Genomic DNA, 12,231 nt, shown 5'->3' on the forward strand with positions numbered 1-12,231 from the left:
CTTCAAGTAGCATCCCACAGTGCACTGCTCTCTAAAGGCCCACTGTGTGATATTTACAGCCATCCGTTAGCTTTTTTTAATTGTAATTTTTTTATTACAGTGTGGGCCTTTAAAGCTATGGAAAAGAGGGCTCCGGAAAAATAACATTGACTCTTATACTCAAAGGAAAAATCTCTGTCCCCAAAAAATTCAATATGGAAATTGTTTTTTTATATAGGACTTATTAATTTGCCTATCTTTAAAAAAAGAAAATAGTTCCTCCTCTGAAGTGTTTCACAGCAGTAGGCCACATCTCTGGTTAGTGGATTCTCCACCCGCTAGACATTGCTTCCTTATCTTTTAGTGAACTGCACTCTAATTTTTGTCCTGAAGGGATGCTTGTTATCTTGTGTGGACTTAAAGAATTTGTTGCAGTAATGAAGTGCACCGGACCCAATTCTGCTCGCTTGACGGAACACTGTTCTTGTCCGTTTTCCAGCCACGGCTGCTGTGATATTATTCTCTCTGGTTGAAGTTGTCACAGTGTGTTGGGCACTGCGCTCACACACACACACACACACACACACACCACAGCACACTGGCACACAGTACAAATCACATTTTATTCCTCACATGCTTGGTAAACAACAGGTGTAGACTAACAGTGAAATGCTTACTTACGGGTCCTTTTCTAACAATGAAGTTAAGATAAATAAAATAAAATACAAAATAGAAATAGTGACATGAGGAATAAATACAATAACGAGTATAAATAACATGGCTACAGACAGGGAGTACCGGTACAGAGTCGATGTGCAGGGGTACGGAGTACCAGTACAGAGTCGATGTGCAGGGGTACGGAGTACCGGTACAGAGTCGATGTGCAGGGGTACGGAGTACCAGTACAGAGTCGATGTGCAGGGGTACGGAGTACCGGTACAGAGTCGATGTGCAGGGGTACGGAGTACCAGTACAGAGTCGATGTGCAGGGGTACGGAGTACCAGTACAGAGTCGATGTGCAGGGGTACGGAGTACCAGTACAGAGTCGATGTGCAGGGGTACGGAGTACCAGTACAGAGTCGATGTGCAGGGGTACGGAGTACCGGTACAGAGTCGATGTGCAGGGGTACGGAGTACCAGTACAGAGTCGATTTGCAGGGGTACGGGGTAATTGAGGTAGCTATGTACATATACTATAGATAGGGGTAAAGTGACTAGACAACAGGATAAACAGTAGAAGCAGCGTACGTGGTGAGTCTGAATATGTGGTGAGTCTGAATATGTGGTGAGTCTGAATACGTGGTGTGTGTGTGCAAGTGTGTGCGTGTGCTCGTGTGTGTGGGGATGTAAGTGTAAAGTACAGTGCCTTCAGAAAGTATTCGGTCCCCTTGACTTTTTGCATATTTTGTTGTTTTACAGACTGAATTTAAAATGTATTATATTGAGATATTTTCTCACTGGCCTACACCCAGTACCCCGTAATGTGAAAGTGGAATTATGTTTTTTGAATTTTTTTACACAAATTAATTAAAAATGAAAAGCTAAAATGTCTATTCAACCCCTTTGTTATGGCAAGCCTAAATAAGTTCAGGAGTAATATTTTGCTTAACAAGTCACTCAATAAGTTGCATGGACTCACTCTGTGTGCAATAATAGTGTTTAACATGATTTTTTTATGACAACCTCATCTCTGTACCCCACACATACAATTATCTGTAAGGTCCCTCAGTCGAGCAGTGAATTTCAAACACAGATTCAATCACAAAGACAGGGAGGTTTTCCAATGCCACGCAAAGAAGGGCACCTATTGGTAGATGGGTAAAAAAAAAAAAGCAGACATTGAATATCACTTTGAGCATGGTGAAGTTATTAATTACACTTTGGATGGTGTATCAATTGGGGAGGACGGGCTCGTGGTAATGACTGGAGCAGAATTAGTGGAATGATATCAAATACATGGTTTGGTGCCATTCCATTTGCTCCGTTCCAGCCATTATTATGAGTCGTCCTCCCCTCAGCAGCCTCCACTGCAGTACACAGGCAAACAAGCGCAGGCACGCACACCCCGTGCACACACAATATCCAAGAATAAAACGGCCCTAGAATGAAGTGCATTCAAATGTTCCTACGCTTGAGCGTTTGATTAACCTAACATTAAAGACTTGTGTGTCTGCAGATACAGTGGGGGAAAAAGTATTTAGTCAGCCACCAATTGTGCAAGTTATCCCACTTAAAAAGATGAGAGAGGCCTGTAATTGTCATCATAGGTACACGTCAACTATGACAGACAAAATGAGAAAAAAAAATCGAGAAAATCACATTGTAGGATTTTTTATGAATTTATTTGCAAATTATGGTGGAAAATAAGTATTTGGTCAATAACAAAAGTTTCTCAATACTTTGTTATATACCCTTTGTTGGCAATGACACCGGTCAAACGTTTTCTGTAAGTCTTCACAAGGTTTTCACACACTGTTGCTGGTATTTTGGCCCATTCCTCCATGCAGATCTCCTCTAGAGCAGTGATGTTTTGGGGCTGTCGCTGGGCAACACGGACTTTCAACTCCCTCCAAAGATTGTCTATGGGGTTGAGATCTGGAGACTGGCTAGGCCACTCCAGGACCTTGAAATGCTTCTTACGAAGCCACTCCTTCGTTGCCCGGGCGGTGTGTTTGGGATCATTGTCATGCTGAAAGACCCAGCCACGTTTCATCTTCAATGCCCTTGCTGATGGAAGGAGGTTTTCACTCAAAATCTCACGATACATGGCCCCATTCATTCTTTCCTTTACACAGATCAGTCGTCCTGGTCCCTTTGCAGAAAAACAGCCCCAAAGCATGATGTTTCCACCCCCATGCTTCACAGTAGGTATGGTGTTCTTTGGATGCAACTCAGCATTCTTTGTCCTCCAAACAAGTTGAGTTTTTACCAAAAAGTTCTATTTTGGTTTCATCTGACCATATGACATTCTCCCAATCCTCTTCTGGATCATCCAAATGCACTCTGGCAAACTTCAGACGTGCCTGGACATGTACTGGCTTAAGCAGGGGGACACGTCTGCACTGCAGGATTTGAGTCCCTGGCGGCGTAGTGTGTTACTGATGGTAGGCTTTGTTACTTTGGTCCCAGCTCTCTGCAGGTCATTTACTAGGTCCCACCGTGTGGTTCTGGGATTTTTGCTCACCGTTCTTGTGATCATTTTGACCCCACGGGGTGAGATCTTGCGTGGAGCCCCAGATTGAGGGAGATTATCAGTGGTCTTGTATGTCTTCCATTTCCTAATAATTGCTCCCACAGTTGATTTCTTCAAACCAAGCTGCTTACCTATTGCAGATTCAGTCTTCCCAGCCTGGTGCAGGTCTACAATTTTGTTTCTGGTGTCCTTTGACAGCTCTTTGGTCTTGGCCATAGTGGAGTTTGGAGTGTGACTGTTTGAGGTTGTGGACAGGTGTCTTTTATACTGATAACAAGTTCAAACAGGTGCCATTAATACAGGTAACGAGTGGAGGACAGAGGAGCCTCTTAAAGAAGAAGTTACAGGTCTGTGAGAGCCAGAAATCTTGCTTGTTTGTAGGTGACCAAATACTTATTTTCCACCATAATTAGCAAATAAATTCATAAAAAATCCTACAATGTGATTTTCTGTATTTTTTTTTCTCATTTTGTCTGTCATAGTTGACGTGTACCTATGATGAAAATTACAGGCCTCTCTCATCTTTTTAAGTGGGAGAACTTGCACAATTGGTGGCTGACTAAATACTTTTTTTCCCCACTGTATGTGTTTGCACATTTCCATTAGATGTGAATGTCAGTAGAAGTGTTTGTCTATGTCCATGCCTGTTCCTTCCAGTGTGTGTTTGTTTGTGCATGTGTGGTATATGTGTTTGCCTGTGCATGTGTTTGTTCCTAAGTGTGTGGGATGTGTGTATGTGAATGTCTATGGCAGAGAGAGAACCACACACACTCACCCATGTCAAGTAGCTGGGTCTGACAGGGAGGCAGGGAGGAGGAGGGAAGAGAGGAGAGATGGATGGGGTGGGGAGAGGTGGAGACGACGGCGTCTCTCCTGTATGACCGGTCACTTGTTATGAACCGTCAATTTATTCCACCCTGCTCTGGTGAACAGAGAGAAAGGCAACTGGCTGCAGAAAAATCATCTCGCAAATAACATACCAGTAGAGCTGGGTGACATGGACAAAAATACATTTCCTGAATTGATACGATAACAATAAATAGAATGTTAATTTTATAACAACAATTTTTATTTTATTTTATTATTTAAACTACTACTAGTTTGATGTTTGCAGCCCTCAATTGTCCCATTAACAATTCACCCATATTAGCAAGTGTATTTCATTTCAAACTTCACATTTCTCTATTATAGATGGGTTGGTTGTTTAGTAACAAAACTGACGCGTGCGCAACTATGGGGCAAAACAGACGGAGTTGGCTTAGATTGTTGACCATATCTAAACTATATTTATTCTCCAATGTTTATTGAAAACTTAAATACATTTGCACAATGAGCACTTACTGTCTCTCAAATATATCGTTACAGTTGTTGGTTAGCTAGCTAGCGGATTTTTGCTGTATTAGCATAGACGTGACCAATGTTCCCTCCAGTCTTTTGAGGCACTGAGCACATTTTTGGTCTTCTGAGTGGAAACTTGAACGTTGTAAGAATTTTGTGCGACTTCCAGTGCGCGTTCACAGTGAACACTGAGGCTGTAGCCTTACAGTTTTAGACAGCAGCCAATAGGCTATTGTGGCTATTTGAGCATAATCTAGGCCTACAAACAAAACCAATGGAGCAAATCCCATAACAATTTCACATGGAAATAGCTTTTGATTGCTATGGTATAGCCTGCAGTAGCCTATATCTGGTGTTCAATGCAGGCCTAAATTGCATGAGACCTTTAAAAACATTTTTACTTTATGAAAGGCTTGACATTAATTCATTATTTTTACTTGGTCTGTAACACCATGGGCCAAATAGGTGACTGTAAATTGCATTGTATTGCGTTGTATGATGCAAGAAACCTCTTTTTAAAAAATAAAATGTTTTATTATTACCATACAGAGAATTGGACAATGTAGGCTACCCCTTTTCATATTCAAGCCTGTCTCAAAATACATCACTGCCCCTTTAATTAAGACATAAGCTTTTTATCTGACTGTCTTTTCGAAGACGGCTTGAAATGTAGCCTAATCCTACACGTTTTGTGCTCTTGTAGGACGCAGTAACTCCCCATTGCTGACCTATACTTACAGTTGAAGTCGGAAGTTTACATACGCTTAGGTTGGAGTCATTAAAACTCGTTTTTCAACCACTCCACAAATGTCTTATTAACAAACTATAGTTTTGGCAAGTCGGTTAGGACATCTACTTTGTGCATGACACAAGTAATTTTTCCAACAATTGTTTACAGACAGATTATTTCACTTATAATTCACTGTATCACAATTCCAGTGGGTCAGAAGTTTACATACACTAAGTTGACTGTGCCTTTAAACAGCTTGGAGAATTCCAGAAAATGATGTCATGGCTTTAGAAGCTTCTGATAGGCTAATTGACATCATTTGAGTCAATGTATTTCAAGGCCTACCTTCAAACTCAGTGCCTCTTTGCTTGACATCATGGGAAAATCAAAAGAAATCAGCCAAGACCTCCACAAGTCTGGTTCATCCTTGGGAGCAATTTCCAAACGCCTGAAGGTACCACGTTCATCTGTACAAACAATAGTACGCAAGTATAAACACCATGAGACCACGCAGCCGTCATACCGCTCAGGAAGGAGATGCATTCTGTCTCCTAGAGATGAATGTACTTTGGTGCGAAAAGTGCAAATCAATCCCAGAACAACAGCGAAGGACCTTGTGAAGATGCTGGAGGAAACAGGTACAAAAGTATCTATATCCACAGTAAAACGAGTCCTATATCGACATAACCTGAAAGGCCACTCAGCAAGGAAGAAGCCACTCCTCCAAAACCGCCATAAAAAAGCCAGACTACGGTTTGCAACTGCACATGGGGACAAAGATCGTACTTTTTGGAGAAATGTCCTCTGGTCTGATGAAACAAAAATGGAACTGTTTGGCTGTAATGACCATCGTTATGTTTGGAGGAAAAAGGGGGTATCTTGCAAGCCGAAGAACACCATCTCAACCGTGAAGCGCGGGGGTGGCAGGATCATGCTGTGGGGGTGCTTTGCTGCAGGAGGGACTGGTGCACTTCACAAAATAGATGGCATCATGAGGAAGGAAATGTATGTGGATATATTGAAGCAACATCTCAAGACATCAGTCAGGAAGTTAAAGCTGGGTCGCAAATGGGTCTTCCAAATGGACAATGACCCCAAGCATACTTCCAAAGTTGTGGCAAAATGGCTTAAGGACAACAAAGTCAAGGTATTGGAGTGGCCATCACAAAGCCCTGACCTCAATCCTATAGAACATTTGTGGGCAGAACTGAAAAGCGTGGAGGCCTACAAACCTGACTCAGTTACACCAGCTCTGTCAGGAGGAATGGGACAAAATTCACCCAACTTATTGTGGGAAGGCTACCCGAAACGTTTGACCCAAAACATTTCACTCACGGGTGATTGGAAGACGCTCGTGGGCTACACCACCAGTAGAATTCTACTCCGTTGCGCTCTGGCTCTGCCTTAAATAAAATCACAGACTCAAGCTTACAAAGTTAGATTTGTTTTGGTTTGTTGCATTGAAAAGGGGCTGATATAATGTTGAATTGATCACAGATAAAATGTTGATCTATACAGTGCAAAAGAATGGGGCAAACTCAGTGAAGTTCAATCTCTTGCGTCTATGCGCAGCCTGGCATTTCTTCTGCGCGGCAGTCCTGGAGGAGGTACGCGGCCGCGTACGTGCGCAGCTTAGAGGGAACATTGGACGTGACATCAGTTAAAACACCAAAAAACAAGACATGGTATCTAACTTTAAGTCGCTCTGGATAAGAGCGTCTGCTAAAAAAAAAAAAGAACAAGATAAAACTAGCTGAAATGAGCCACCTACGATTCCCCACATGGCGGCGGCTTGTCATTGTTGTTGGCTATTTCGGTTTATCGTCCCAACACTACATACCTCTCATCTTTTTAAGTGGGAGAACTTGCACAATTGGTGGCTGACTAAATACTTTTTTCCCCCACTGTACCAGTATCACACAAATAACAATATTTACTGCATTTAAGATTGATTAGGCTAGAAGGCTATTATTATGTGGTATACTGTGGCTTTTATGACTTGATGTCTTAAATAATGTTTGTATTTTGGCTATTTTGAACCTAGATTGTGTTCTGTATGATTGTTACAAGACCTCATTGCAAATTTTTTTTTTTTCATGGTTATGATCTTAAAATGATACTATGTTTTGTAATTTGGCTCTTTTGAACGAGTGTATGCCTTACTGGTGGTAATAGAATATCATATCATAGTGTTCCTTCATTTAGACACAGAGTTGTTTCTCCATTCAGGGTTTCTTCTGGATCAAAAAGGGGTACAGTCAGCCCGTCGACACGGCTGAATTTGAGAGAACATTTTAGAGGCCCTCATCTTCGCGGTATAGAGACATTTTTGCATTTTTAAGGCAATTTCCTGCAATTCTACACATTTCTCCATGGAGCTGAGATTAAAAAAATTAAACAATGTTTTAAAATTCTGCCATGGAGCTGAGAGACAATGTTGCAGTTTTAAAGCAAATTTCCTGCAATTCTATGCATTTTGCAATGGCTAATGCTGTGTTATTTTGCTCAAACATAACAAAATCAATATAGCTAAATTAATTGTTTTGGAATTTTTTCTTCTCCCTGTCAAGCTTTTATTTTGGTGAATGTTCGTTTTCAAAGATTATAAAAAATATATAGCTCCATTATCATTTCTTCATACTTTATCTGAAAATCTTTTACATGTTTTTTTAGTTTTTTTATAATTAGGGAGGCAGAAAAAACTTTTAGGCGGCCCACCCAATGTTTTCAATGGCAGAAAAAGTCCTTCCATAGAATGCTCTCAGAGTAGGATCTCTTTTAGGGGGTTGGTATCCTGGGCACTCTAAATTCAAATGGCTGTTTCCTCTCATGTCCCTACACATACATAATCTAAAGTCTCCCCTCTTGCTCTGAGGCAGTTTAAGGAAGGCTGGAAGGCTCTGTCAATACCCAAGCTATCCAGAATAGGCTCACCTGAAATGCTCCCTTCTTTTTGTATCTCTCCAGGGTTTTTTCTGCATAGAAAAGTATTGGGCATAGAAAAGTGTGTTTTCGGGCCGCTGATGTCCCAACAGTAAAATAAAATACAAGTTGTAAGTGTAAACATAAATGACTAAAACCAGATATAAAGTATCTATAAAAGATAATGTACATACATACATACATACATACATACATACATACATACATACACTACCGTTCAAAAGTTTGGGGTCACTTAGAAATGTCCTTATCCATTAAAATAACATCAAATTGATCAGAAATACAGTGTAGACATTGTTAATGTTGTAAATGGCTAATATAGCTGGAAATGGCTGATTTTAATGGAATATCTACATAGGCGTACAGAGGCCCATTATCAGCAACCATCAGTCCTGTGTTCCAATGGCACGTTGTGTTTGCTAATCCAAGTTTATCATTTTAAAAGGCTATTTGATCATTAGAAAACCCTTTTGCAATTATGTTAGCCCAGCTGAAAACTGTTGTGCTGATTAAAGAAGCAATAAAACGGGCCTTCCTGAGACTAGTTGAGTATCTTGAGCATCAGCAATTGTGGGTTCGATTACAGGATCAAAATGGCCAGAAACAAATACAGTTTCTTCTGAAACTCGTCAGTCTATTGTTCTGAGAAATGAAGGCTATTCCATGCGAGAAATTGCCAAGAAACTGAAGATCTCGTACAATGCTGTGTACTACTCCCTTCACAGAACAGCGCAAACTGGCTCTAACCAGAATAGAAAGAGGAGTGGGAGGCCCCGGTGCACAACTGAGCAAGAGGACAAATACATTTGATTGTCTAGTTTGAGAAACAGGCGCCTCACAGGTCCTCAACTGGCAGCTTCATTAAATAGTACCGGCAAAACACCAGTCTCAACGTCAACAGTGAAGAGGCGACTCCGGGATGCTGACCTAGGCAGAGTTGCCTCTGAAGCATTTATTTGGGCTGCAATTTCTGAGGCTGGTAACTCTAATGAACTTATCCTCTGCAGCAGAGGTAACTCTGGGTCTTCCATTCCTGTGGCGGTCCTCATGAGAGCCGGTTTCATCATAGCGCTTGATGGTTTTTGCGACTGCACTTGAAGAAACTTTAAAAGTTTGAAATGTTCCTTATTGACTGATCTTCATGTCTTAAAGTAATGATGGGCTGTCATTTCTCTTTGCTTATTTGAGCTGATCTTGCCATAATATGGGCTTGGTCTTTTACCAAATAGGGCTATCTTCTGTATACCCCCCTACCTTGTCACAACACAATGATTGGCTCAAACGCATTAAGAAGGAAAGAAATTCCACAAATTAACTTTTAAGAAAGCACACCTGTTAATTGAAATGCATTCCAGGTGACTATCTTATGAAGCTGGTTGAGAGAATGCCAAGAGTGTGCAAAGCTGTCATCAAGGCAAAGGGTGGCTATTTGAAGAATCTTTAATATAAAATATATTTTGGTTTGTTTAACACTTTTGGTTAATACATGATTCCATATGTGTTATTTCATAGTTTTGATGTCTTCACTATTTCTACAATGTAAAATTAAAGAAAAACCATTGAATGAGTAGGTGTGTCCAAACTTTTGACTGGTAGTGTATATAAAATTATGCATTCAGGAGTATTTTTATGGCATGGGGCCCCCATTGATTTTGTTATGTTTCAGTCAATCAGATAGCATAAGCTATGCCAAAATGCGTAGAATTGCAGGAAATTTGCTTTAAAACTGCAAAAAAAACATTCTCAGCCTCATGGCAAGATGTGTAGAATTGCAGGCAATTCGCTTTAAAACTGCTAAATGTTATCTCCGCCACATGGCAAATTTTTTGAATTCCAGGAAATGAGCTTTAAAACGGAGGGCCCAATTTGATCCAGAAAAAAAAAACTCTGTCTCTCTGATCTCTCTCTTGCTATCTCTCTCTCGTCTCTCTTATCTCTCTCTTGCTATCTCTCTCTCGTCTCTTGTCTCTCTCTCTCTCTCTCGTCTAGTGGCTAGGAGATGAGTTTCTCACACACACTTTGACTTTATCGTTTGTTCTTTCTGTCACACACTCGCTCATGCTCTTTCACTCTGTTCAACACACAATGACAGTTTCTCTCTCACCCAACCCCCCCACACACACACACACTCCTCAGGCTCTGTGCGCATAGGTCACTGAATAATGAAGATTAATGTCAGGGATTGGACCGTCAGACTCTCCTCTCATGTTTGACAAAATTAGAGGCCAGTCAACATTAATCATGTATTTTATTCTACTGCTGAACACTGTCTCATCTCTCCTCCCTCCCCCCTGTCTCCCGGCCAGGTATTGGAGGGTTTATGGTCCGCCAGAGAAGCAGGACGGGACAAGGCATAGCCAAACGATCCCTATCCAGGAAAGACTCGACGAGGTCATTACCAGAAAACTCAATGTGCAAAGAGGAGGGTAAGGACAATGGAACAAATGGAATAGTCCCAAAGGTGCAAATCCCACCCATCTGGCACTCCACGCAGAATTAATAAATCAAACACTTAACCCAGTAATAAGGGGGGTCCCAGAATGTTACTTTGAGGTTGTGACCTCCTGTCGGTGTGTTGCAGTGTGGAACGAGACGGAGAGTACGCCGGTGGAGGAGACCCCACCGGTGCCTGAATGTCAGGAGAAAGTCAAGAAAAGATACCGCAAAAAGAAAACCAAACTGGAAGAGGAGTTTCCTTCGTACCTGCAGGTGACTTTCAGTCACATGTACACTAATGATATCAGTTTTGGTCTACAATGTTCATTTTAATTATGTTATCATACATACACTGTCTTATTAAGCTATTTATAGGAAAAGGTCACCGGTGAAATATGCATGAAGTCACCTATTCAAGCACAAAGGTGCTAGTGTGGCTACATGATGTATGAACCGTCTTCGCCAATAAGTCTTATCCTTACTGTCCTTAAAGGCCCAATGCAGCCGTTTTTATCTCAATATCAAATAATTTCTGGATAACAATTAAGTACCTTACTGTGATTGTTTTAAATTAAAATGATAAATAAACAAAAATAGCTTCTTAGCAAGAGCAATTTCTCAAGCAATAATTTTGTTAGGATTGTCTGGTAGTGGTCTGAGTGGGGAGGGGAAAACTGAAAACGAGTTGTTATTGTCAGAGAGGTCTTTCTTATTGGTCTATTAACTAATTTACCGCCAGGTGAGGTCACCAGCAGGCCAAAACGCCATCCCACCAAAACAGGCTGACATTTCAGGGGGTCTTTTCAAACAGCTCTTACACTAAAAGGGCATTATCATAATTTTCACAAATGTACAGTTTTATTCCAACCTCATACTGTGTACAAAACATTAGGAACACCTGCTCTTTCCATGACATAGACTGATGAGGTGAATCCAGGTGAAAGATATATCTTATTGATGTCACTTGTTAAATCCACTTCAATCAGTGTAGATGAAGGGGAGGAGACAAGTTAAAGAAGGATTTTTAAGCCTTGAGAAAATTTAGACATTGATTGTGTATGTGTGCCATTCAGATCGTGAAAAAAGATTTAAGTGCCTTTGAACGGGATATGGTAGTAAGTGCCAGGTGCACTGGTTTGAGTGTGTCAAGAACTGCAACGCTGGTGTTTTTTTTCACGCTCAACAGTTGCCTGTGTGTATCAAGAATGGTCCACCATCCAAAGGACATCCAGCCAACTTGACACAACTGTGGGACGCATTGGAGTCAACATGGGCCAGCATCCCTGTGGAACGCTTTCGACACCTTGTAGAGTCCATGCCCCGATGAATTGAGGCTGTTTTGAGGGCAATGTTTTGTACACTCAGTGTATATAAAACACAGGCGAATCACGTTTTTGACTGCACTGGGCCTTTAATCATGTTCTGTACCACATTAGAATAGTGAATATTCTATAGGACACCTACCAAGCACTTGCTAGTAGCAACTTTATTTCCCCACCCAGTTCAAACAGCATAAGTAGCATGTTGCCCACTTCTGAGAAGTATTACCTAAATGATTTAAAAAAATATCTGAAGCAAAAGTCCTCGCCATTTTAAACAGCGTCTCGGAAA

At 41.1% G+C, this 12,231-nt stretch overlaps 1 protein-coding gene across 9 annotated transcripts in view; it reads left to right on the forward strand.

The window, feature by feature from the left end:
- Window positions 1-12,231, forward strand: part of LOC121549477 (histone-lysine N-methyltransferase 2C) — a 206,558-nt gene that overhangs the window by 153,084 nt on the left and 41,243 nt on the right. For all 9 annotated transcript variants that reach the window (XM_045210464.1, XM_045210462.1, XM_045210465.1 and 6 more), the window contains 2 exons: window positions 10,491-10,610; window positions 10,766-10,893. In XM_045210464.1, the coding sequence (XP_045066399.1) occupies window positions 10,491-10,610; window positions 10,766-10,893 (248 nt within the window). The remainder of the gene's footprint in view (window positions 1-10,490; window positions 10,611-10,765; window positions 10,894-12,231) is intronic.

The sequence above is a fragment of the Coregonus clupeaformis genome, chromosome 34, assembly GCF_020615455.1.
Source record: "Coregonus clupeaformis isolate EN_2021a chromosome 34, ASM2061545v1, whole genome shotgun sequence".
Classification (NCBI taxonomy): Eukaryota; Metazoa; Chordata; class Actinopteri; order Salmoniformes; family Salmonidae; genus Coregonus; species Coregonus clupeaformis.